The sequence below is a fragment of the Podarcis tiliguerta genome, assembly GCF_965153285.1.
Source record: "Podarcis tiliguerta genome assembly, chromosome: 9".
Lineage (NCBI taxonomy): Eukaryota > Metazoa > Chordata > Lepidosauria > Squamata > Lacertidae > Podarcis > Podarcis tiliguerta.
Genome location: NC_139542.1, coordinates 29,390,160 through 29,414,676, shown reverse-complemented (window position 1 = coordinate 29,414,676; position 24,517 = coordinate 29,390,160). Strand labels below are relative to the sequence as shown.

The following is a 24,517-nucleotide window of genomic DNA, read 5'->3' as shown; positions in this document are numbered from 1 at the left end:
ACACTTCACTTGAATAGGAAAGGCCAAGGGGGATACTAGCATCCACTGTTAAAATGGAGGCAAAAGGGTATATTACCATAGTTAGTATTTTAAGACACTGCTAGGAGGTAGTTCAGTAGGCTGAGTGGGTGGAATATAAAGGTAAATCAAACTCTTCCTCCATCTCTCCCATTTTATACTATTCTCAGTAATTGTTTATATTGGTTCTATGTCATATCCAGCCTCAGCCTTACACTTAGAAATCTCTTATGTGGCTGATTCCAGTGGGTTCATGTGAGTTGCTCAGATTGGGCTATTAATGGATTCCCACCTGTAATTCTTCACCTGTAGTCTCCAGAAAACTGGTTCAGTTTTGGATGGGGCAGTATCACTTTTGGGTGGAAACATCTGCCAAGTTGTTGGGAGCTATACCACAGAAATAGAGAGAACCGCTGTGCGGAGTCGCCAGGGAGCAGCTGGCTCCAACACTCCTGTTTACCTTCTTAGTCCTCCTCCTAGTTCCTCCTGTTCAAGTGCCTGCTATCTCGCATTCCTGTGTCTAGAAGTATCTTCCACTCCTCATTTGCTAGGCATTTTCCGTCTGTAACCCTTTTCTGAACCATTGTAGAATCACATTGCTGTTCTTCAACAGTTCTTTTGGAAAGTGACTTGCTACTTATGTTTATGCAGCACCTAGCACACTGGTGCTAAATGAATGTCAAACGACAGTACTACATTCTTCTGTTCTGTTGCTTTGGTTAAATTGAATTGGAAGTGGAACCTTGTCCATTCTGCAAAGGAATTATGCAGGTTTTCAACTCTTCTCTTTAATATTTGGATAAAACAGCTGCAAGCCACGGTGGGATGAAAGTAGCAGTCATTGCAGCAGCTTAATAGCATTGGTAAGTAATGATGAGGAAGCTAATTTGAGAGCATCTATGCCTAATAAAACATGAGATGGAGGTTATCATTGTTTGAAACCCTGGAATTTCAAGGGCTACAGTCTCTCTAAAAGCTAAGAGAAGTATCTGTTGGCTGCAGCTATTACTCAAGTATAAGTGCTATAACTTCATTTTTAAATACCTGTAAACAAAGCTGCAGCTTGAAGCTCTGTTGTTGGAATGCCTGTAAAAGTTCTTTCAGGGTGGAGGGCGGGGGGGGGGGGGAGCACATACTAAAAATGAAGATTTGAATCTGGTTACATTGAAAACAAGAATAGTATGTGTTTTGCACAGACTTGTTAGAAACCTGAAACTCGTGTGCTTTAAAGTCTAAATATGAATAATGTCACAAACAGCATTTGTTAGGAGATCTCAAAGTATGGAAGTATATGAAGGAGGCAATGGATGTCTGCACCATAATGGGGACTGACTGTCAAATGTTTTACAATAGTTGACTTTGATAGCCCAACTCTCCGGGCTGGTTTTCAGCCATGTGGAAAGACAGGATTTACTGCAGCTTTCTTGATAAGAGGCATAACTTTGGACTCGGCCCTTTTGAGAGAAAGTTCTAGGGGTTTTGTTGTGGCTCTTAACAGTACTTGTGCATGACAGTGCTAATGTTTGTAAGCATCTCTTAATCATATGGAGAGACTTCATACCTGAATGTTTGGAGATCCTGTTTGATAGGTCTAATTCACCTAGCGTAAGACTTCCAGCTGTTTTGTGTGTGGAGGACCACCACATGATGTTCATGTTTCAAAAGCAGGCCTTGTACTGTGGAGAATAAACTGTGTTTACATGAGTTCAGTGTCTTTTCTCACTTTTTTTTTAAAAAATGGTGGAAGTCATTGAAAGCCATTCTGCCTTTTGAGAAAATATTGTAGCCTCAACTCTTAACTTGTAGTTCTCTCTCTCTCTTTTAAAAGAAACTGCTATTAAACTAGGATGTAAAGAGGTTTCTTTTGAAATGGACACCAGTGTTAGGCCCACAGGCAGAATGAATAAGGCTACATGCAGATGCAGGATTGAGCCTGTGTATTGCTAATTGAAGTTATTTGACTCTGAAAGGATACACACCACTTTAAATACTGTATGTGCTTAGGACATTTGGAGAGACCGTATGCATAATAATACTGTAACACCTTAGGTTCTGAACCTGTTTAGGGCCAGCCGGAAAAGGTGGGTAGTTAAGTATCATGACTGTTGTGGAACAACTGAGATGCAATTTGCCTGGGAAAAACCAAGCACTCTTGGAAGGAACCCGAAAGACTTGTGCTGTTCTCAAGAGATGTATGTGCATTATAAATGAATTTACCCACAGCTGTGACAGGATGCTTCATTTGCACACCTAATACCTCCATAAGTATACTTCTGAAATGTGTTTTGTGTTCTCAGTGGTCTTTAACATATAGACAGCATATGCCAATTATATGATATGGGTCTTAAGGTGAGCAAATAGTCTACGCTTTGCTTTTCTGGTCATCAGCTGCAGAGGTGCTTTTGAGCCTGAAAAGCAATGAACCTGGGGACAAGAAGAGCACCTTTTGCCTCGACATTGCACACAAACAGCATCTTCTATCTCCTGTGCACATAAAGAAAGCAAAGTATTTTTATTTTATTTATTTCTTTTTACCTGCAATATTTGCCTCAAGCTGCTGCTGGTGGTTGTGGGATTAGAAAATGAGTGCCCCAACTCCTGTTATGGTACATTACTTTTCAGCAATTCACCTTTCCTGCAGATCTACTTCTGCAGTCCAGATTGCAATATATATCCTGAGGATGGGAGTGTGTATATTTTATGTATACCACATAGGTATTATTATTAAGGGGTTTATAGATTTTTCTAAACAGTGTTGAAGAAACGTGCTGATAGGGTAGACCTCCAGATTTGTACAGGTGAGCTAATCCACCTGCTGCATGCGAAGAGGGAAACACAAGCTCCCTTGGACAATCTTGACTCAAGAAAAATATTTTTGTGTGTCTTAGAACATTTAAGGACTGTACTCCCGAAGTTTGAGTAAAAGCTGTCCCTGGACTCATGCCAAAGAAAAATATGGCTTGGTGCATCTCTGTGCTCTAAAACACATCAAGCTTGGTGGCACAAGCCATGGAATGCTATAGCTCAAAGGTAGCAAACGTGGTACTCTGCACATGTTTTGAACTACAATTCCCATGATCGATGTCTACTGGGGCTGAGGGGAGTTGGGAGCCCAGAAACATGTGGACGGTGAATCGCAGAATTCTGCCACATGTCTACAAGTTAGGCATCTAGCTTGTAATTGTGCCTATGCGTTATAACTCTTCAAATGTTATAATATCGAAAGCCTTATACGGATTCACCTTTGGTGTAAAGCAGGCAAATCCTTTGGTAATCGTACTGCCTTTGTTCATGGTACAAAAGAGAAATGTCTGTTACATTCTGCCTGAGGTATATGCAAGGAGAGAGGTAACAGAAAGGGGAGGAAATGCTGTCTGCAACTTCTTGCCTATTATCTGCTCCCTCTCCATCTGTAGCAGAGAAGGGAGCTACCTCTCTAGCAAAGGTATCTGATGAAAGTCCAGGCAAATAATTGCCTGTTTGCAGTGCACAGAGGTTTTATTTGCATGAAACATCTCATGTTGTCCTTTCCCAGTCTTTGTTTTGTGTGTTTCCCTTTGCCTCCCTTTCAAGCCTCTAAGCTTCAAAGGCCATGAAAATTAAATTTTAATAGACTTGAACACAGCTGCAAAAGTGCATCAGATTGTACCATCCCTAACAGCTGTTCATATGAGTCTCCAGAAAATGCAAGCCTCTTCAAGCAGGTACACATCAGAGAAAATTAGGCATGGCATGCACCCTACTCCTATGCATGTTTCCTTGGGACCATTTTAGTGGCGGTTGCTCTCAAGATTGTAATTCAAGATGGTTGGAGCAGGTGTTTATAACTAGCAGTTTAGCCATAAGGTGAATCCTATTGATTGAATGGAACTTGCAAGTAAATGTTTTTTAGGATTGCAAATATAAGTTCTTAAGGGCAATAAGAAGAGTCCGCTGGTTCAGATCAAAGGACCATATACTGCAGCATCCTGTTCTCACAGTGGCCAACGAGATGACCATAGGAAACCTGCAAACAGGACCTGAGCACAAGAACATTCCTCCACCCTGCCTCTGACTGTGGAAGCAAATCATAGTCATCATGGCTAGTATGTTGTTGCAACAGAATCCATGATCTGGACCTTGCGCAGAACAGAAGCAAATAAGCTCTCCACCACAAGAATGAATTTCAGAGCTTTATTGGAAGCATTCCTAAAATAGTGACAAACAAATGTTACAAGATACAAAGTAACACGCTGCTCTTAAACAATCAAGGAATTTTGTCCCTTTTTCTTTTTAGTCCTTAATTTAGTCCAAGAACTTTATTATCTGCTCCCAGAGAGAGATCCTAAGCAACTTGCTTTATCGCCCTTAGGTGTGCAGTACATATCTTCCATTTCTGTACTGGTGTCTTCCTGTCTCTCACGCCTTCCAACTTCTATCCTTATCATTAGTTGGTACTTGAGTCCCGCAATCTTCCTTTCTTTTCAAGAGCAGCTTGATGTGGAGTACTCTTGGACTAAGCCTTGAGATAAAAGACAACCTTGAAGCCAGCACAATATCTGTTGAAAACAAGGGGTTAAATAGTTGGACTATATGCCTTATAGTATGGATTTAAATATATATGGTAGAGAATTTGTGTGGCCATTGGTCTCTTTGGGCTTTATACAATTTTTTCATCACTGAAAAAACCTGGAGCTCCTTCTGCCTGTGGTATGTTTGTGGGTAACCTGCTCAGATATCAGACCAGCATTTGCTTGGTAGGAATAGAGTTGAATAGGAAACTTTTGATATGGACAAATTGATCAAAATACATCCGCACACTGTGGTCCAGATTAAAACATAAAAGTTGATTTGCCATAACAGCAGGTGCTGTTAATGTCTTTACAGTCCTCTATGTACCTGTGCGATTTTTTATTATCCCTTGACCTGCTGATCCCAATATATATGTTGCTGACAGTTTTGGATTGTCTTGTGATTTAAGCATTGTGGCCAAAGTTCTAGGTAAATGGTTATTGCAAAGGTTTTCCCTTGCATAGGTGATGGAAGGGACTGAGTGTTAGTTTGTTATAACTATTAGTTCTGAACTGCATTAAAAAAGGTAAAGGACCCCTGACAGTTAAGTCCAGTTGCAGACGACTCTGGGGTTGCGGTGCTCATCTCACTTTACTGGCTGAGGGAGCCGGCGTTTGTCTGCAGACAGCTTCCAGGTCATGTGGCCAGCATGACTAAGCCGCTTCTGGCAAACCAGAGCAGGGCACGGAAACGCCATTTACCTTCCCACTGGAGCGGTACCTATTTATCTACTTGCACTTTGACATGCTTTTGAACTGCTAGGTTGGCAGGAGCAGGGACTGAGCAATGGGAGCTGACCCCGTCATGGGGATTCAAACCGCCAACCTTCTGATCGGCAAACCCTAGATGGCTAATTTCATGACTCACTTTACCAATGCTTATGTGACTCATACCATTATGCTACCTGGTTGAGGGTGGGACTGCAGCTAAATCCCCTATGGCAGTGCTAATGTATCTCACGTTTCTAGCAGGAAGAAGCATTATGATGATGATACATTGGAGCAAGTTTAAATTGGTGAAGCGGCAGTAGCTATGATGATGGGGAAAGAAGAGAGAAACAATGGAGTTGTGGGCGCGGAGAGGAAGAATCAGAAGTGGCCAGCTCAGTCTAGATCCCCTTCTCCTTTGCCATAGTTGCACCTCTCCTCTCCATGATAACAGTGCTAAAGAATTTATCTGCGGTATATAGTCCTAGAAGTCAGAGGTAACTAGGGATTTCTATTCCAATCCATCTCCGTCACAATCAGTGCTGTTTCTGTTCTCTCGCAATTTGATTTCTGCCAAAGACAAAGTTTCATTGTCTGCTATGTAATTTTCAAATTTAAGACAATTAATGATGTGATTATTTCCACACCGCTCATTTCATTGCAACCTGCCACACAATGGCCGTCATAGAGGACATTAGGTGTAGGGTGATTGTGTTTGGCTTGTGAGGATTTGCCTCATGGGCCAAATTAGGATTCCTGTTGGGTCTAGTTTGGTCTGGAGGTTCTCAAGTCTTGATAAAACAGGCTTGTAAGGATAACTCAGAAAATATACGTTGGCACTGAACACTTGAATGTGCTATAGAGGTGCTAAATATTAATGCTCTCTGTATATTATCTGGTTAGAGCTGGTTAGAGAGACCAGTATGACAGAAAGCAATATAACCTTAGAGAGAGGTTTACTGTCTTAATTGGAAATGGCTTGCAAATATATTGGCTCCAGAAAACACAAGTACCGCCATCCTGGTATATACCTGGACCATATAGAAAATCAGTGATGTGGGAAGCAGAAGGAAGCTTGTACTGACAAAGCAGGCCTTGTCTGTCACAAAGCAGTTACTTGGCTTTCGCAAAGAATTCAAGTGTTCTTTTTTAAGAGATCAAGCATTGCAATGCTAATCTTGTAGTAGCCTGACATTCAATCAGTGAATGACTTTGTGCTTTCAGGTATGGGCAGTTTATGGCATGGACAGTTTATGACAGTAACAGTCACTTAAGTTTCCATCCTGCTGTGTGTGTGTGTGTGTGTGAGAGAGAGAGAGAGAGAGAGAATTATAAGTGGGTACACGCACAAGTATTTTGCCATAGTCCATTCCAGAGCTAGGTATGGTATGACAGGATTGGAGGTAGGGGATTTTGAGAGGGTGGGAAAGAAGAAAATGTTATGCTTGCCTGCTGGCTAAATCATGTGGTAATAGAGTTAGTACTGAGGTTCCCCTTGCAGCATTCATGAGTGATACAGTGTTGGGCAGAGTAGTTTTATGTCTCTCTGCTGGTGCTGTAATGGGAGAGTGCGGAGAGTGAATTCCCAATTTTTGTTCTGCTCCACATTTGAGAATCTTCCCCCTAGAGTTTAAATTGTTCTATTGAACCAATGCATTTGGGTTGGAGAAAGTGCTTTCTCCTCTATCCTCCCCTTCTTATTAATCGCTCCCAAAGGACCATTTATGTTGCAAAGAGGGCACACCCATATTGGGATTGAACTTGAAGGCCGGAGAACAGTGGGTCAGCAAATAGGCTCCAGCCGGTGTGCAGGCCTCAACCCTAATTCTCTCCCCTCCCATCAGGCCTCAGGTTGAAGGGAAGAGAGTGTCATTGGTTGAATGGTCATTTAACCCACCGAGGGCTTGTATTTCCTATTTCATCTTATGTCTACCCACCCGCCTCCTGTCTTTGTTGATGGAGGTGACTGTTTTTGTCACTCTCAGACTTCCTAACTGTTCCTTACGTCATTCTTTTCCTGTAGGAGGACTTGGTTGTTGTTTTTGCTTTTCTAAGAAAAACAAAAAACAAAACACCCAGAACCAGAAAGGAAATGCATACTTGGCAAAGCTCCAAAGTATACAGAGCCCTCTCTGCCTTGTCTCTGTCCCAGTTTGACTTCGGCTCCGCTTCTGATCAACACGAAGTTTACTATTAGAGGGAATGAATATGATTAAAATAAAGTTTGGAAATTATTTGTCGAGAATGTAACAAGGATGTTGGCCAGTTGCTTGTTTTATTCTTGCCCATGCTTTAATGGTTGGGGCACATGTGATTTGTTTTTGTTTTTGTTTGAAATTTATAGTATCTCCTTTGCATAAGCGATAGCATTCTTACTCACGGCTAGATTTCCCTCCTTTAAATATGCTGCTCTAGATCTGAGGCAATAGCCTAATTCCTTAAGGATGACTTTTGCTATTTCAGAATAATTGAAAGCTGGTGGGGTGGGGATAACTCACTGGAAGAAATCCCAGTAGAGAAGCCTGAGGCGTAAGAGGAGTGGGAGGATGTTGGCTTTCCTACCAGGATACGCTTTCTGTCTTGTTGAACAATCGTTCTAGAGAAATGAGATGCTATTACTCTGTCACTGGGTTTCTGAAGCATTACCAGCATGCTCACACGAAAAGGCTGTTTTTAAGCAAATGTTTCCCTTGTTTCAAGTCTTTGTGCTTCATATTTGCTGGATATTCATGGGAATAAGCAGAGAATAGTCCACTCCGTTTGATTGGGAGAGCAGTTCAGGAGATGAGTGGGACTTAGATTAATGCAAAATCTACGTATTTTACCAGAGAAATGTGCTGCACAGACTCCCTCTTGGCCCACAGGAAGCTGGTATTTCAGAGCATACTACCCCAACCAGTGGAGGGAAAATATAGCCATTCTGGCTAGTAGCCTTTGAGAGTCTTATCCTTCTTGAATTTGCTAAATTCTTTTAAAGCCATCCTGGTTTCTTGTGGAAACAAATTCCATAGTTTAACTATGCGCTGTTCAGAACCAGCTTTGGTTCTGATAAACTTACATGAGCCAGCCAGGATTAAGCGACAGTTTTCTGAGTGCTAGGAATTGGGCTTACTCTATTTTCCCTGACTGAGAAAAGCCGTCTTTCTTAATGGAAGTAGACTGTAGACAGAGGAACATGAAGCAACGCAATCTCTGCAGGTTTGTCTGGGCGATTTGTATCCAGGTTAAAGTTAATCCCAACCTTGCCTGACTAGACATGTCCCGTTCTCAGGGATCTCCGTTATAGGTGCCCATTAGAGACCAAGATTAAGCAGGTGGTAGCCTTGGGGTATTGTTACCTAACATCACCAGGAAATATATCCCTGCGCCAAACAAGGTGTGCAAACTGTACAGAGTCCATACCTAATGCTTTTTCCCTTTGTTCATGCCAATGCAGATGTGAACACAGAATAGGATGAGTATGTCATCAAACTGTGCACCAGCTGTTCTAAATCCTGGAAGAACTAACCTTTCACTAGCCATTGAACAATGAATGAAGAGCTGCAGACTCCACGCCAGCCCCCCTCCAAACCAGTGCCCCAGTTGCCCTGGGATTGCAGAAGCAAGGGGTTGGGGATCTTTTGTCCTCTGCCACCAGCCAGACAAACCAGGTCTCCTTCGGACAGCTGAAAATAATGCCAATGTATTTTGTGTCTGGCAACGTAGTGTATTCTGACCAAACTAAGCCTCCTGGTGTATATTGTGCTCTAGGAGACTTAGTTTGGTCAGAATCTAGTACACACTTCCAGAATTAACACAAAACACATAACGTCTTGTAAATGAGCCACCATAGCTGCTAGGGGGCCCGTGAAAATTTGTGTCCCGGTCTTTGTAGACTTGGCTACCCTTGTGCTATCTGAAACCAATAGGGCACATTGATTGCCAGATGTGATTTTTTTTTTTCAGTTTTCCTGCCCCACTACCTAGGTTGTAAGCCACCTTGCAGATCATTTGATCAAAATGCATGGGTGTATAAATAAAATCATTATTATCAACCTCTTTCTGATCAGTTTGCCATTCCTGCTACTGTGCTTTTCATCCTTGCCTTTCAATTCAGCTACACATTTCTGTTCCTAATTCATCAGTGCATTTATTGGCTTTTGAAAATGAGCCAGCCTCACCCTTTGGAAATTCTAGTTGTACCAAGTGACAGTTTTCTTTCATTTTTCTAGGTTGCAACATTTCCCCACTAACTACATGGTCTGTACATTTGGCACAAGGAATACTGTATATACTCGAGTATAAACTGACCCAAATATAAACCGAGGGACCTAATTTTACCACAAAAAACTGGGAAAACTTATTGACTCGAGTATAAGCTGGTTCACTACACCACAAACCTGGCGGTGGCAGCAGCGGTGGAGGAAGAACAAGCAGCCCAAAAGGGCTGCTTTCGGGCTGCTCGTTCCTCCGCCGCCGCCAGCGGCAAAGGCAGCAGAGGAGGAAGGAGCAGCCTGAAAGGACCCTCACTCAAGTATAAGCCAAGGGGGGCTTTTTCAGCATAAAAAATGAACAAATAGTCAACTAGATTACTTCATAATCCACACTTTAACAAGAATTCTGTTGTTTTGAAGCAACAAAGTAAATAACTAAGTCATAAGCATTCACAACTTACATATGTTTTAGATTGCAGTTTTTTGTTGACTCCTATGTCAATAGGGCTTTTTTGTCCCTATTGTGTTTATTCATGAGCAACTCTGTGTTGGTTGCCAGTAGTCACTTACCCCAGACCTCAAGTGACCCATTGCTGAGTTGGGATTTGAGCCCTTGCCATCCACGGCCAGCACTGTATCCAGCTGGACACAACTGCTTTCAGTATGACTTAATGTCATGAGAATTCGCCCCTCCCCAACATCCATTGCTTGGATAGATATAAACAGCTTAAAACACAGTGCAGAGAAAATTGAACAATTTTTCTTTCAATTCATTTTGGTGTTCTTAACTTGCTTTGTCTGTCATTTTTACTAAATCTCCAAACCCAGACTTCTGGGACTTCCGAGAACTTTTTGCATTAAATCACTAGTAGGACTTTTGGGGGAAATTGCCATATAAAATATGCGGTGGTGGCAGCACAGGTGGAACAGTGCTATTTAAAAGTCTTCCCTTTCCTCTTGCAATCATGGTATATCTAAGAGGCTGAAGACATAAATTGTGGAATAGATTTTGTTAACAGCGTTAGTGTGATTTATGCCTCAGCTTTTGGTGCTGAGGTGAGTCACTTTGTGACAACCCACTACTTCAAAGGAGATGGGAAAGAAATCGGAGGAGAAAGGATGAATGGCAGAAAGAAGCAACTTGTCCAGGGGCAAAGTTGGAAGGCTAAATTGTACTTGCACATAATTTTTGAAACCTGCAGAACGTTAAGAAATTAACTTTAGAAAAGCAAAAATGACTACAGCAAGATACAGTTATGGCAAACATACAGTGAACATAGGTTAATTTTGCTGTGTTCCAGTTGTTGTTGTTGACAAATAGGCAACGCATACTACAAGAAGTTAAGGGAAAGAGGTAGAAAATTGATTTTCAGGGTATAGAAGGGATTGTGAGAATATAGTTGTTTTCTTTGAAATGACTGAGTGTCCTTAAAAACTGACACCAAGGGTGGTGAACCTGTGGTTCTTCAAATGTTGCTGGACTCTTAATTCCCCTCAGCTCTGCTGGTTGCAGAGTTTCACTGTAAGTTTTTGTTACTGGTTCTATTATGTATGAGTCAGTTCAAAAAGTGAATCTTTTTTACATAGTGCTCTCTCTCTCTCCTTTCTAACGGACTCGTTAGGAGAGATGGAACAAACCACCATACATGGTTGTGCTACAAACTGCTTTAGTTATAAATCAAGATGGTGTAGAGAAGGAATTCTGCTTGATTTAGCATATGTTATGACCTAGAGAACCAGCTTGTGAGTAGAAGAGAACAAATAAGGGGGAAAGCTTGATTTTACAGAGCATGTTACCAAAAATAGAGAGGCACTACCTTTGCTGTAATTTTACCATTTTAAGTATATGTCAAAATAGTCTGTTTCTGTATTAGTACTGACTGTTAGAGTATAGATTGCAGCCATTTAATAAACCTGGAGGACATGAGCTTAACATATTAATGATCTGTAAAATGATGAAACAAAGATATCTATGTCTAAAGCAGACTGTGGCTAAAGCAGATTTATATAAGGATTCAGTGACAGCGAAAGAGGAGACACTGAAATTTCATAATTATGATTGCTGTGTTGGTGTCCAAGTGTAAGCTATAAGATGATACAGTGATCCATTTGAACTCATTGCTTGGCTGGATTAACTAAGGGAATTGAAAAAGGAAGATGAAAGTCAGTACAGATAAATGCGGGGTATTACATGGTGGTGTGTGTGAGACCTTCCCTTTGCAACCTTTAAAGTGTTAAATTCATCATTACCATTCAGAGTACTGCTGCTGTCAAAAAGACTATGAAGAAGGTCAGCGGTTATGGAAAGATGAACTACCATGCACTCCGCTTGCCTGCTCATAAATTATAATGCAACTAGAAAAGGCAGGCTAACAGTGCAATCCTGTGCACATCTACTCAGGAGTAAGTCCTGCTGAATTCATTGGGACTTGCTCCCAGATAATAATGTTTTCAATTTCACCCCCAAAAGGCCAAGCATGTGACCATAGGATATCAGACCCTGATCTTATTTGATTCACTTGGGGAAACCCAGCCAGATAATTATAATAATATTTGGTGTGTTTTTGGCAGAAAGATTTCCACCTAGAATATTAACACCTGCCACACAGGTTTATGATTACTTATTTTGAGCAAAGTTGCATTTTCTTGAACAGATAGGTAGAGTAATCCATTTGGAGTTTAGCAATGCAGTGTAGTGCAAGGCGAATGAAGAACTAAACAAAGCGAAGATGGGGAAATACTACATGGTAAAATCTCTTTGTAAACCACTTTGAGGTTTGTCGGTTTGTTAGTTGCAATCAAGAAGTGTATGAAACCGAAAAGGAGATAAATAAATGATCAAGTAGGAATTAGTGTCCTTCGTTCAAGTATTAGAGAATAAGTCCCACTGGATTCAACAGAACTTCAGCAGACAAAGTTAGTGTTGCAGCCATAGTCCTTAAACCTGTTTTATTCATTCTTTTCGCTGGTAACTTCAGGAGGGAAAGTGGGGGGTTGCCTATGAAGTAGCTAACTTAAATGGACATTGAGGAATTATGCAGGATGTACGGAATGATGTCCTGAAGATGAATAAAAGAAATGGAATGCAAAATAATAAAATGAATAAAAGAAATGGAATGCAATCTAGTAGCACCCAGTGTTGTGTCATATGCTTTGGGGGCTAAAGCATATTTTGTATCAGTGGAAAAATGAGAAAGGATCTAGGGATCCCGGTGTATTTCAGGGTTACTGAACCAGCAGTTTTGTGTGGCTGTAAAGCAGATGAGGGAAATTCTTGAATGTTAGGTAGGGGTGTGTTTTTTTTCCAGGGATAAGGAAGTTCTGATAGCATCGTAGATGGCACTGGTTCCTTTTGAAAGCTACAACCAGTTCTTGTCATCTGTGTTAAAAAGGATGCATTCACAGTCTGCTAATTCCGAAGAATGACTACAAAGTCTTGCACTGAACTATCCAGACATTGTGCAGTTCCTCTGTGGTTTTACACTTCCCCTCAAGTACTTAGATCAATGAAAGTTATGTTAAATTTATTAAGGTGAAAGTTGAAATATATGGAGGAAGTGGGGAGAGGTACCAGTGGCTTTACTGGAGCAAAAATAAAATAAAATGCAGTATTGTTACTTTAAACGTCGTATAAAGAATTATTGTGTCCTTTGAGGAAGCCTTTGTGAGGAGAAGTCTCTACTCTTCCATTGTCTGTAGCTTCCTTTTCATATCTATCCAGGGAAATCCTTTGATTGCTGCAGAAGTGCATCCTCTTTTTATCACATTAAATTCTTTTCAGATTTGTCAAGCCTCTTGTTTGTATGATATAGATTCAGGAAAGGAAATGAGAAATCCAGAGGCAACTGTAAATCTTGTAAGTCCAAACATTCAGCGGATAACTCTGGCAAGATACTTCTCTCAGCGTTGAAATGAATTGGCAATTCAGGTGAGTTCAGAAGCTGTATAGAATTGGTGCAGTTGAGCAGTTCGAAAATGGCACCAAATGTCACAAAAGGAGAGGTGCTGCTGGAAAAGTGTATTGAGATTTCCTGTGGGTGATCTTCATTTATTTCTTAATTTATATCATTATTGATATCCTGCCTTTCCCCCTGATAGGAACCCAAAGCAACTTACAGCTAAAACAGAAACAGGTGAAACCTAGGGGGAGAAAGCTTTCATTTAAAAAACAACATTTAAACGTACACACACACAAACATATAGATCATTACAATAAAAACAGGACAGCAATAGCCCTTTCAAGTCAACAAGGAGGGAGCCAATCGTAATTCTCTAGGAAGGGAGCAGCCAAAGTCTGGGAGCAGCCACTGAGAAGGCCCTGTCCTGCGTATCTACCAAACATGCCTTTGAGGGTGGTGGGACCAAGATAAAGAGGCTCCCCTGAATATTTCAGAGCCCAGACAGGTTCATATGAGGGAATATGGCCTTCCGGATTTATAGACCTATTCTGGTGAGATGAAGCTGAATTTATATCCAAATGATCAATGAACACATAAACCAATTTGTGCTGTTTCTTAGGAACTGAGTGTGTTGTCCAATTTTGATGCCTGCATGGCTAACCCGATTTACATAAGATACAGAAAATCATGTGTAAAATATGTAGTGCAGAGACCTTTGGGTGTTGCTGGACCCCACTGCCATCACCTCTCACTGTTTGCCATACCGACTAGGGCAGCCAAAATTCAGAAGGCCACAGATTCCCATTTCTTGGTGTAGCAGTGCAGGTTTTTACCACTTGCAGGAGTGTTGGCAAAGGTTGCAGGAGGTTGCACTCTCTTGGAAGAGTTGGCACTGATCATCCCAAAACGAGCCATTCTAGGGAAATGTGTTTAGTGTGAGCTTCCAAGATGAAAGGCATTTGCTGCTGCTGCAGCCATGAACATTTTATCACAAATTACTACATAAGCGTGAATGTAGTGGGAGGGAGGGGAGAGTAAAATAAAAGGCATGGCTTGGTTGCATCTCCCAACCAAAGCCACATGACTGGCTGGTGTTTGATGGTGTTCTGTGGAGACCTTTTTCCTACATGGCATGGATGGCTGATTCCCACAGATGCAAAAGTTGGAAAAGTTTAGTGCTGTGGATTTGAATGGAAGGTTCTTTGTGACATATTTTTAAAGCGCATCTGATTAACATGAAGAGCCTTTCTCATAAAGGTGTTTTTGCTATTGAAGGGAGGAGTGAAGGGTAGGAGTGATTACCTATGGTAAATATCTAGGGAAATGGTAGAAACAAGCGAATAAAGAGGGGCTAACAGTGCAGCTGCACATCTGAATTTGGAAGTAAAGCCAGTGTTATGTGGAGATGCAGAAGTTTCAGATGCTCCCAGCCCTTTGTTCCACTTGTTGTCACTCTGAAGATCGATTTCTCACTCATAACATATAATTAGGTTTGATGGCATATTGTTTACATCTTATTTTACAGAGCTCATGATTATTTTCAAACGGTCTCCAAGATGACTGCTAACCTTCTCTAGAGATAACGAAACATTTGGCTGGCACGAGAAGGGGGCGAAGAGCCGCAGTTCATTCTGCTCTGAAACCAAGATGGCATTTTTGAAAATAAAGGGATTATTTTCTAGTCAAGACTATTTCATGGCAGGAACAGTTGCCTTATTGAAGAATCTGCTGAATAGGCCTGAGGTCAGGATGCAGTTGGAAGTTAGAAAATTCTGGATGCGCTGAAGCAGACACTTAAAAGAGTCTGCTTTTTTGTGTGATATCTCCTGTTGTAATGATGCTCTAGCCTTGGGAAGTTACTGGTAGCTGTAATGCGTTGTAATGCATTCTTTTCCCCCCCTGCTAGAATTAAATTTGTGTTTAAAAATCTTAGTCAGAATGCACTGGTGGAAATGGGGAATAGCCAAACTGTTCTAAATGTGAACTGTGGCGAGTTTGCATGGAATGTGTTTTACCTTACATATGGAATGCCTAGCTCTTTACAATTATTAGAAAGTAATGGATATCTATTCCATTTAAATATGCACCAATGATTGTTTTTAACCATTTCAAATAAATTAGGAATCACCTCTGTGATAAAATTGGTCTTAAATAGGGACATAAAGAACTGCACTCAGAAAAAGTATGATGGAAATTATGGATTCTTGGAGGTGATGGGGGAATTCCAGTCCAAAAACACAACAAAAAGGCAAATGGTTAGTAATACAAAATGACACTTTGGAAGTGTGTCAGGCCTTTCACTCATCTGGTCAAGTCAGTGGGGCTACATTACTGGAAGCGGTTGGTGAATCACTTCCTTGGTATGGCAAAAATGCAAGTTGCGTTGAAGGCTCTACCCACCCCCATCCCTGCCAGTTGATAAAATAGTACTACAGCCTTATTCATCCCAATAGCTGCGTTGAGTAATCAGAAGTTTGGATAATTGAGCATGCCTTTTTCACTGGTTAACCAAGACTTTCATGGTGGCAGAAAGTGCAATTAGATGAGTAGGGTTTTTGTACAATGAAGGAAACATGTGTTTCATAGGTTTTCTGTGCAGTCCTAGGCTTATTCAATCAGAAGCAAGCCCCACTGAGTTCAGTGAGACTGACTAGAATGCAAATGTATCAGGATTGCAACTCTAATATCTAGTTATTCATTGGCTGTAAGTGGTACCTCTGGTTACGAACTTAATTCATTCCAAAGGTCCATTCTTAACCTGAAACCGTTCTTAACCTGAGGTACCACTTTAGCTAATAGGGCCTTCCGCTGCCGCTGCACCGCCAGGGCAAGATTTCTGTTCTCATCCTGAGGTAAAGTTCTTAACTCGAGGTACTACTTCTGGGTTAGCAGCGTCTGTAACCTGAGGTGTTTGTAACCCGAGGTACCGCTGTACAGACTTTGAGCTATTTGTATATTTTTTTTCTTATCTGGCATGTACTTTTTTTACTTCACACTTTACTTAAATCCCATTTATTGGAGATTTATAATTATAATTATATTCCAAGGGGATTATCCAGGTTGTTATCATGACACATCTTTTGATAAAATGCTGTCATAAAGAATTCCGGAGCACAAACACATCCTTGAGTTATTTAAGTGATTCTGGGTTTTGCCTGTTCCTTCCCACCCCCACCCTAAGAATTGCAAATCTTGTGATCAGAGAGAAGCATGCTGTTGGGGGCAGCTGCCTTTCCTTGAAGGGCTATTTCTTTATTTCTGAAGCTTTCATAGCTCTGATGCTGTACTTACTGTTAGTATATGCTCTCACCCCACAACCGGTTTTGGTGGGGAGGTTATGGCCTGCTTCCTAGCAGTGATGCAAGGACTCAGACATCTACCACCATGACGTTTTGTGTGGGGGCAAAGGAGGTAGACAGTCTGGTTTGGTTTGGGTAGATGGTCCTGCAATATCTTGTATTCATACAGTGAAGAATCATGTAGCCTCCAAGGAATGAGGGGTGAGCAAGCACCTCTGATCTTGCCAAGAGTTGCTGGTTCAATTTCAGTTCACTTTAGCTTTGGACTTAGCTGCTTGCTAGAGTAAACAAACTGGATACTGACTTGAATTCAGGAATGTTATTTCAGAGATCATGCAAAGAGGCTCTTACTGGGTGGTTTTGTGATTGTGTACCGTCTCATAATGAGAGCATCCACTTGTTGCGCACTCAGCCATGGAAATGAATGGCATTCGCACAAGAGAGTAATGGTGGCCTGTGTATCTGCAGTACCTTCCAATAGGGCTTGTACAGACCAGGAGCATTGCTGCGAATAGTTGTTACTAGAACTTTAGCTGGGATTGCGCTTGGTACTAATAAAACCTCTATTCAGATTTCACAGATATTCTGCTGGGCGTATCCAACTCCTGTTAAACTTGAAATTCCCTGTTTATGGCCATGTTGGGTAGCTGCACAAGCATAATCCAGACGTGCTTGTGGTTGGCCTCAGCACTTGAACTGCTGCATTTGTTTACATGTTTAAAAGGCTTAATCAAATATTAAAGTGGCTGCAAGTGAGTCTGCATTCCCTGACAACACTGGAAAAAGAATTCCCTAGCGACCTCGTTTTAGTACATACTGTGAACACTTCTTTGTGTACACGCAAACACACATACACACAAACACACCCAAGTTCCTTTGCTGAAAAACAAAACTACCCATATAGAATATATTTCTGGATTTTATGTGTGTTTATTATAAGTCTCCTTTCTTCTTCTCCTTGCAGGTGCATTTTGCTGCCTCTTCTCGGAGCCAAGCCCCCTCAACAAAGTCTCTTCCTCCTTGTAGATTCTGTGGATGAGGGATGTAACATTGCAGAAGGCGACCAGACATCTACGGGCTTATCTGGAACTATAGCTGAGCTTCTAGCTAGTCACTATGAGTTTTTCCCTCCATGGTTGCTGCTCCTGTGCTCTGCCCGGAAGCAGAGCAAAGCTGTTACAAAAATGTTTACCGGTGAGTACAAATACTAATGAAAACTTAGCTTTTGGAGCCTCGTGTGTCAAATCCTTTTCTGAAATGTTTTACTCATCACTAAATTTCAGCAATTAACTTTCTGGAATCTCCATTTTCTTGGAGCCTTTACCCAGTTGACAATGGTTATTGCACATAGTGGGTATATCTACATGGATGCTGATATATTATATGGGGGTTTTTGTGCTGTTCTTCCCCAGTAAAAGAGTGCATGAAACATGACAGCATTGAAGACTTGAATCCACTAGTCTGGTGTGTGCAGCAATATTTTTTTTTCTGTCTAAAAATCTAGATTTGTCATCTTTTTTTCTGGGAGTTGAGGATTACCTTTTGCAAGCTCACTGCATGGGTGTAGCTGTATTTGATCCTGGGAGTATGCTGTTGGCAGACTATTGGGAATCTTCTACAACTTGTTGTTCCAGTCTTTGCTGAATTGTGAGCTCATTTCATCACTCCGCTGCTATTGTTCGTGGGATTTTTCTTAAATGTAGAGAAGCATAAACACTGGATTCCCAGCCTTCATGTGAAACCAGCTTGAAACCAGGCAATGAGTGGAATAAAACTGCAGTTATAATAAAGCCTTAACAGTAAGAATAAATAGATTAAAAACCTCTGGTCTCTTCACCCTTACAGCAAAACTAGATGATGCATTTGGTTATGATAATTTGATTTCAGAAATTGATAAAGATTACTACAGTGGTACCTCGGGTTAAGAACTTAATTCATTCTGTAGGTCCGTTCTTAACCTGAAACTGTTCTTAACCTGAAGCACCACTTTAGCTAATGAGGCCTCCTGCTGCCACTTGACCGCCAGAGCACGATTTCCGTTCTCATCCTGAAGCAAAGTTCTTAACCTGAGGTACTATTTCTGGGTTAGCGGAGTCTGTAACCTAAAGCATCTGTAACCTGAGGTACCACTGTATTATTAATTTCTTAAAGGCATTAGTAATGTCACTGGCAACTTTTCTCCTGGGGCAAGCAGGAACTTCAGTGGTGCTGTGTCTAAAGTGGGAGAGAGGAGAAGGGTTGAGACAGTCTGAATGTACCATAGTCAAAATCAAGAATGCCTCCCTATGTCTCTTTAGAGGAGATTTAAAAACTGAGGTGCATTTCATTGTGCAATCGCACAGTTAACATATGGTGTTAGACAGTGTTATTTTTGTAGAAAAACAGGTGCTGGAACTCACCACAAATGCCATTCTTGTTCTCTTATAATGGCAATGGTGCCCACCTGAGTTCCAGGGAGTGCTGGCTGAAAAAAACCTTGGCGTTAGATAGGGTGAAGTCTAATGTTGTGTGAGTGAACTTCTCCTTTCTCCCCTCCCAACCTGCAGTGCCTGTGGTGAAAGTAAGTTCATTGTGTTAGGAGAAATTGGTTCTGTTCTTGTAGTGGCGTCATTGGTTTGAGCCATATTGTCTAGTTCGACCCTTTAATCTCCTCTTTGGCCTCTGTGTGCCATGCCAACCTGTCCTCCATGGCTGATTTGTTCTGTCACCACGGGACGTTCCAGGAAAGAGGGGGCAATGGTGCTTTGACTATCCATGATTTAAGTTGATTTGCTATCATAAAGAGTCCTGGGCAGTCTGTTATTATTATCATCATTTGTTATATGCCACCCTTCCTCCCATGGGAGCCCAGCAAAATATTTAAACGGTGCAATTTCAAATCAAATCAAAACATTTAAACACAATCACATACCCTGACAGTTATTTATTTCACGGTTGCCATAAACAGTATATCTCAGCCATCTCATACCTGCATAAATGGGAATATTTTCACGTATTTCCTAAAAAATCAGTCATGAGAGAGACAGGGACACCTCACCAGGGAGAGCAATTCTGCAAACAAGGAACCACCACACGGAAGGCCCTGTCCCGGATTAATGCCACCTTGGTTGGGAGCAATGCAGGAGTCTTGGGCAAGGCGTCTGAGTGGTGAGTTGGACTTGACCTACCATAACAGGAGTTCTGGATCTATGAACGACTTTTGTCAAACTTAACCTGAGCTATCATTTCCTGTATGGCAAGAGCTTTTGAACGGCACCGTGTTTGACTGAATTTCTTGAGCAGTTTCAGATCCTTTCAGTGAAAAGTGACAGGTTCCCTTTGCTGTTTAGGCATACAATTGTACCTTGTTGATAAGCATAGTAGCTTCTGCAGGGCCCGCAATCCATCTGATAACAACTTCCTTGAATGGAATATTTTATTAGCCCATATGGATGTTTGAAAAGAAGGTGTGAACTTGAAAGCATACAGCTACTGCATTTTTGCTTTGCATCTCATTTCACTTTTTCATCTTTGAAGTATTCTTTTCCCTCCAACTCCCCCTGCCCCCAAAGTTATGAAAGGTTACAGGAAAAAATGAATGGATTATGCTTCAGGGGCGCATCTTTCATTTCTTCAACCTTTGTATAACAGCCTCACCCATTGAATCTGGTTGCTCCTGATACTTGCTATAGGCACATCATTCCGGGTTGCAGCTGATCTTTCAGTCTCTGATAAAAAGAACTTGTTTCATAATTGATTTAAATCCTTTTCCCCTTCACTATTTCATATATTTCTTTAAAAATGAGGCATTCAAATTTGGTTGATTCACTTAATTTAATTCACAAGTTAATGGAGTGTGTGTAGTGTCTTGTATATACCGTATTTTTGCTCTATAAGACTCACTTTTTCCCTCCTAAAAAGTAGGGGGAAATGTGTGTGCATCTTATGGAGCGAATGCAGGCTGCGCAGCTATCCCAGAAGCCAGAACAACAAGAGGGATCGCTGCTTTTGCTGCGCAGTTATCCCTCTTGCTGTTCTGGCTTTTGGGATTCAGAATATTTTTTTTCTTGTTTTCCTCCTCCAAAAACTAGGTGCATCTTATGGTCTGGTGCGTCTTATAGAGCGAAAAATACGGTAATTTTATACATGCACAATAGGCTTTTTCTTATAAGTAGCTGCAGCAGCCATGATTGCTTTCCTCTGTAGCCTGAGAATAAATACGTGCATTTGCACTGTGAACAGCATTGTCCTCTCCTCTTTCCAGTGTTTTCTTTTTTGTTCCTCCTGCTGCTCCTCCCGTATTGCATAATTCTCCTGCCTTCCCTGGATCCATCCCCTTCCTAGATACAAAAAAAGTAGGCAGCATTTCAGATATGTTGCTTCTTCCATCCAATGTGTACACATGTGTCTTTGTTTAAGACAACTGAAGGTTGAGAACTTTCCAGAAGTATGTTAGTATGTAGTTGGTTACAGGGTGGAGCAGTTTATTTTCAGAAGATGAAAAGGGAAGGTTCCCCTTCTTTATAGGCAAACACACTCATAATTTTGAGTAGTGAGCAAATTGCAGAGTGAAGGCAATTTGAAATATAACTTTTGCATAGTTTTCATAGCATGTATTTCACAGCATGCATGCATTTTTGTCCCTTGCAAGAGGAAAGGATCATAGCTCAGCAACAGAGGAGGAGGAGGAGGGAGGAATTTATTTGGTCTGTTTTTCTCGGAAGACCAGTCTGATGTGATGATGCTGAATTTGCTTGTGGGTCGGAATGCAACTCCAATTCACATTGCTCTCTTCTTTCTCTCCTTTTTGCAATGCAGTTTTAGAGTGCAAAAAGTGCATGCAAGTAGATGCATTTTATTTATTTTCAAAGCATTGAAAGGAGCATATTTTCTGTAAGGGAAAAAAAGTGCTTTCCAAATGCATGCCATTTAAATGTTTTGTGGATTCTGAAAAAGAAATGCACACAAAACAGAACGCAATGAAGCTACAACTGAGTGCCAGTGAGACCAAATGGAACAGAGTGGCCTGTATAGCCCCACTTACTTTATCTCTAGATTTTCCAGATTCTTTTCACCACCATAAAACATAAAAATTTGGAAATGTACAGACAAACAAAAATCAAAATCAAAACAACCTGTGGGCTGAAAAGTCACCTACAAATAAGAAGATAGCTGTGTACAAGAAGTGACAGTTTTAGACAACAAATTCTCAATATTTGGGATGTAAACCCAAGTACCTATGATGTGAACATATAAAAAGCTGTCATATCAAATTGGAACATCCGCCCACTGAGCATAGTATCATCTGCTCTGACTGACAAGTGTTATTCAGTGTCTCAAGTACAGAAAGCACATGAACTACCACTATGGATGGACTGAGAAGCACAATTCCCCCCTGAGTTTTATGACAATGCATGGGATTCTGAGTGAAGACACTTCCTACATTAAAATTATTATGGAAGTTATTAATAACATTAGCTGTAGCCAATGTCAAAACATTTTAGAAGTCATATTGATGGATTTGCACTGTCCAGTTGATATCAGTGAAGCTTAAGTGTTTAATCTTTCCTTGATTTTGCCTTCTTATTGAAAAATTACTTACTGTACTATGAATGCAGTAAATTAAGTTTGAGATTGTGCAATTAACGTCTGTAACCCTTGGTAACAATTTTGTTCCAATTTGTGATCGTTATGAATAAAAAATGATTAAGTTCAAAATATGTCCATTGAAATGAATGCTAGAAAAAGCATTTTGTACTTGACTGTAAGTGTTTATAAACAGTTACATTTTAAAAAAGAAGGCATTAAAATACCACCTGTGCCTCAAAGCCAAGTAGCTTCAATAAGCGTCTGATTCTAAAATACCTGAAGCTATTAATTTATCATGGTATACTTGCTTGCTTGCCAAGTGTCAAGTTTCTCAAAGGAAGTTATTTTTAGATGTTCATCCAACACATTTTTAGCAGGCAAATTCATTTTTACAATATTTCTGTTATTAGCTTGCCTTTTATTTTGGAAAAATAATCAAAGTTGCATCTAGACTATTTCTAAGCTGTCCGGATGCATTTTTTTAAACTATTGTTATTTTCACATTTCAGCCCTACTAATAGGGACATCATAAAATATGCTGCATGTTAGCAACTTAAAATAAAGCAGTAGCAACAAATGATGTTTAACAACTTTCCTGATAAGTAAAAATATTTAACAGTTGAAACTAGCTAGCACTGTATTGGGAAGCAAAACAAAACTTTTTATTAAAGCATTGGTACAGTTCCACCATGTTGGTAACTGCTAATTAAATTCCAGAATGGGGAGAAGAGACAGCAATACAGGTATTTTTCAGCGGCTTGTTCAGTATGATGCCCTGTGTAATTTCTTCAGCTGATCTAAAGGAGCTTCATGGGACCAAATTAGCCAACCTACAAAACCATCATATGGGTCTTCTTCTTCTTCTTCTTCTTCTTCTTCTTCTTCTTCTTCAATCACTCGTAGCCGATTAAGATTCTCTTCCATAAACACGGTTTTAACAATGAGTCCGTAGGTGACTGTGGAGGCCAATTCTGGATCCACACGTCTTTCCACAGTGGGGACATTGGTTTCCAGGCAGCAGTTGATCACGGTGTGGTTTTGCCAAGCTTGCCTTCCTCTTAGCACGTTTCTCCCTTGCATCCAGAGTTTAAGTGGGTAGGGTGTTTGTCAAAGCTGTGTAGAAGAGAGGAATTTTCTCATTTGAAGTGAGCATTTTCTTATGTGTACATGTATCAAAGGGTTCCACTTTACATGACTCATAAGACATTTTTCATTTCTTTGCCTATATACCAGAAATCCTGGTTGTTTTGATGGGGCACTTACTTCAGGGTTGACTGTTTTTAGAATGGTGGTGTGGTAGAAGTTTCTAGTATATTGGGAGAACTTCAGGTATGAACTGTTTGGTCTTCATATGTAGCTGTCCTCTGGGTGCCCCACCTGAGGGCAAGAGAGCGGGGTGAGAGACTTTTTCTGTTGTGGCTCCCCATTTGTGAAATATTCACAATTTAGTGCCAGGCTAAAACACAAAAAGTTTCCCAGGCATTTGACTTATTATATGAGAAATATTATTTTCTGTCCATTGTTTTTGCTCAGTATGTTTATGGGCCATGATCATGGGTTTTCTTTATTTTATACTATGCCTGTGGCTCTTAATCATTAGTAAGTTACTTTTTTCTTTGTAAGTGACAAATGATGATCTGCCAACACTGGTGTAAAAACTGTCTTGAGCCAGGAAGGCGTTCCATCCTTCACATACAACTGCCCTTTGCTACACAATTGCACTTAGGATGGAGGTAAGATTTGTGAGCAAGTCTCCAGGGCAAGCATGGCACACAGTACAGAATTTAAGGCTGTTATGCAAACAAAACATTACTGTGTGCTGTTTGCAGACTCTCTTGGGTCATTCACAGATCCCTGTGGAAATGTGGGCTCCCTCCACCAGAGATAAACTCTGCTGTTGTTTACATACTCACTTATCTTGAGATGAACAGCAAGGCCAATCAAGACTCTTTGATTATTTCCAAGTTGATCTTTTTGCTTTGAATTCTTGCTTTCAGGATGGTGTCTGCATCTCCTAATCAAGTTAGGCTGACTTGAAGCAAGGTCAGAGGCTGTTATCCCAAGATAAGATCTCATGTAAACAAAGCAGGAAGGACAAAGAATGTTGCTAAGAGGCAAACATTCACATTTGAGAGAAGTTATTAATAGGGTCCCACAGGCTCTTCGAAACTCTTTCGCTCAAAATTTTCATTACTATTTTGGGAGGGAGGCAGGGAGGAATACGTTATCCATCAAAGTTGCATTGCAGTATCAGTGCAGAAGGATCAGGCCAGCTACATGCA

At 40.8% G+C, this 24,517-nt stretch overlaps 1 protein-coding gene across 7 annotated transcripts in view; it reads left to right on the top strand.

Moving 5' to 3' along the window:
* The window catches only part of ANKRD50 (ankyrin repeat domain containing 50), a 43,451-nt gene that overhangs the window by 5,207 nt on the left and 13,727 nt on the right, over positions 1-24,517 (top strand). For all 7 annotated transcript variants that reach the window (XM_083457041.1, XM_083457045.1, XM_083457046.1 and 4 more), the window contains one exon: positions 17,632-17,861. In XM_083457041.1, the coding sequence (XP_083313167.1) occupies positions 17,632-17,861 (230 nt within the window). The remainder of the gene's footprint in view (positions 1-17,631; positions 17,862-24,517) is intronic.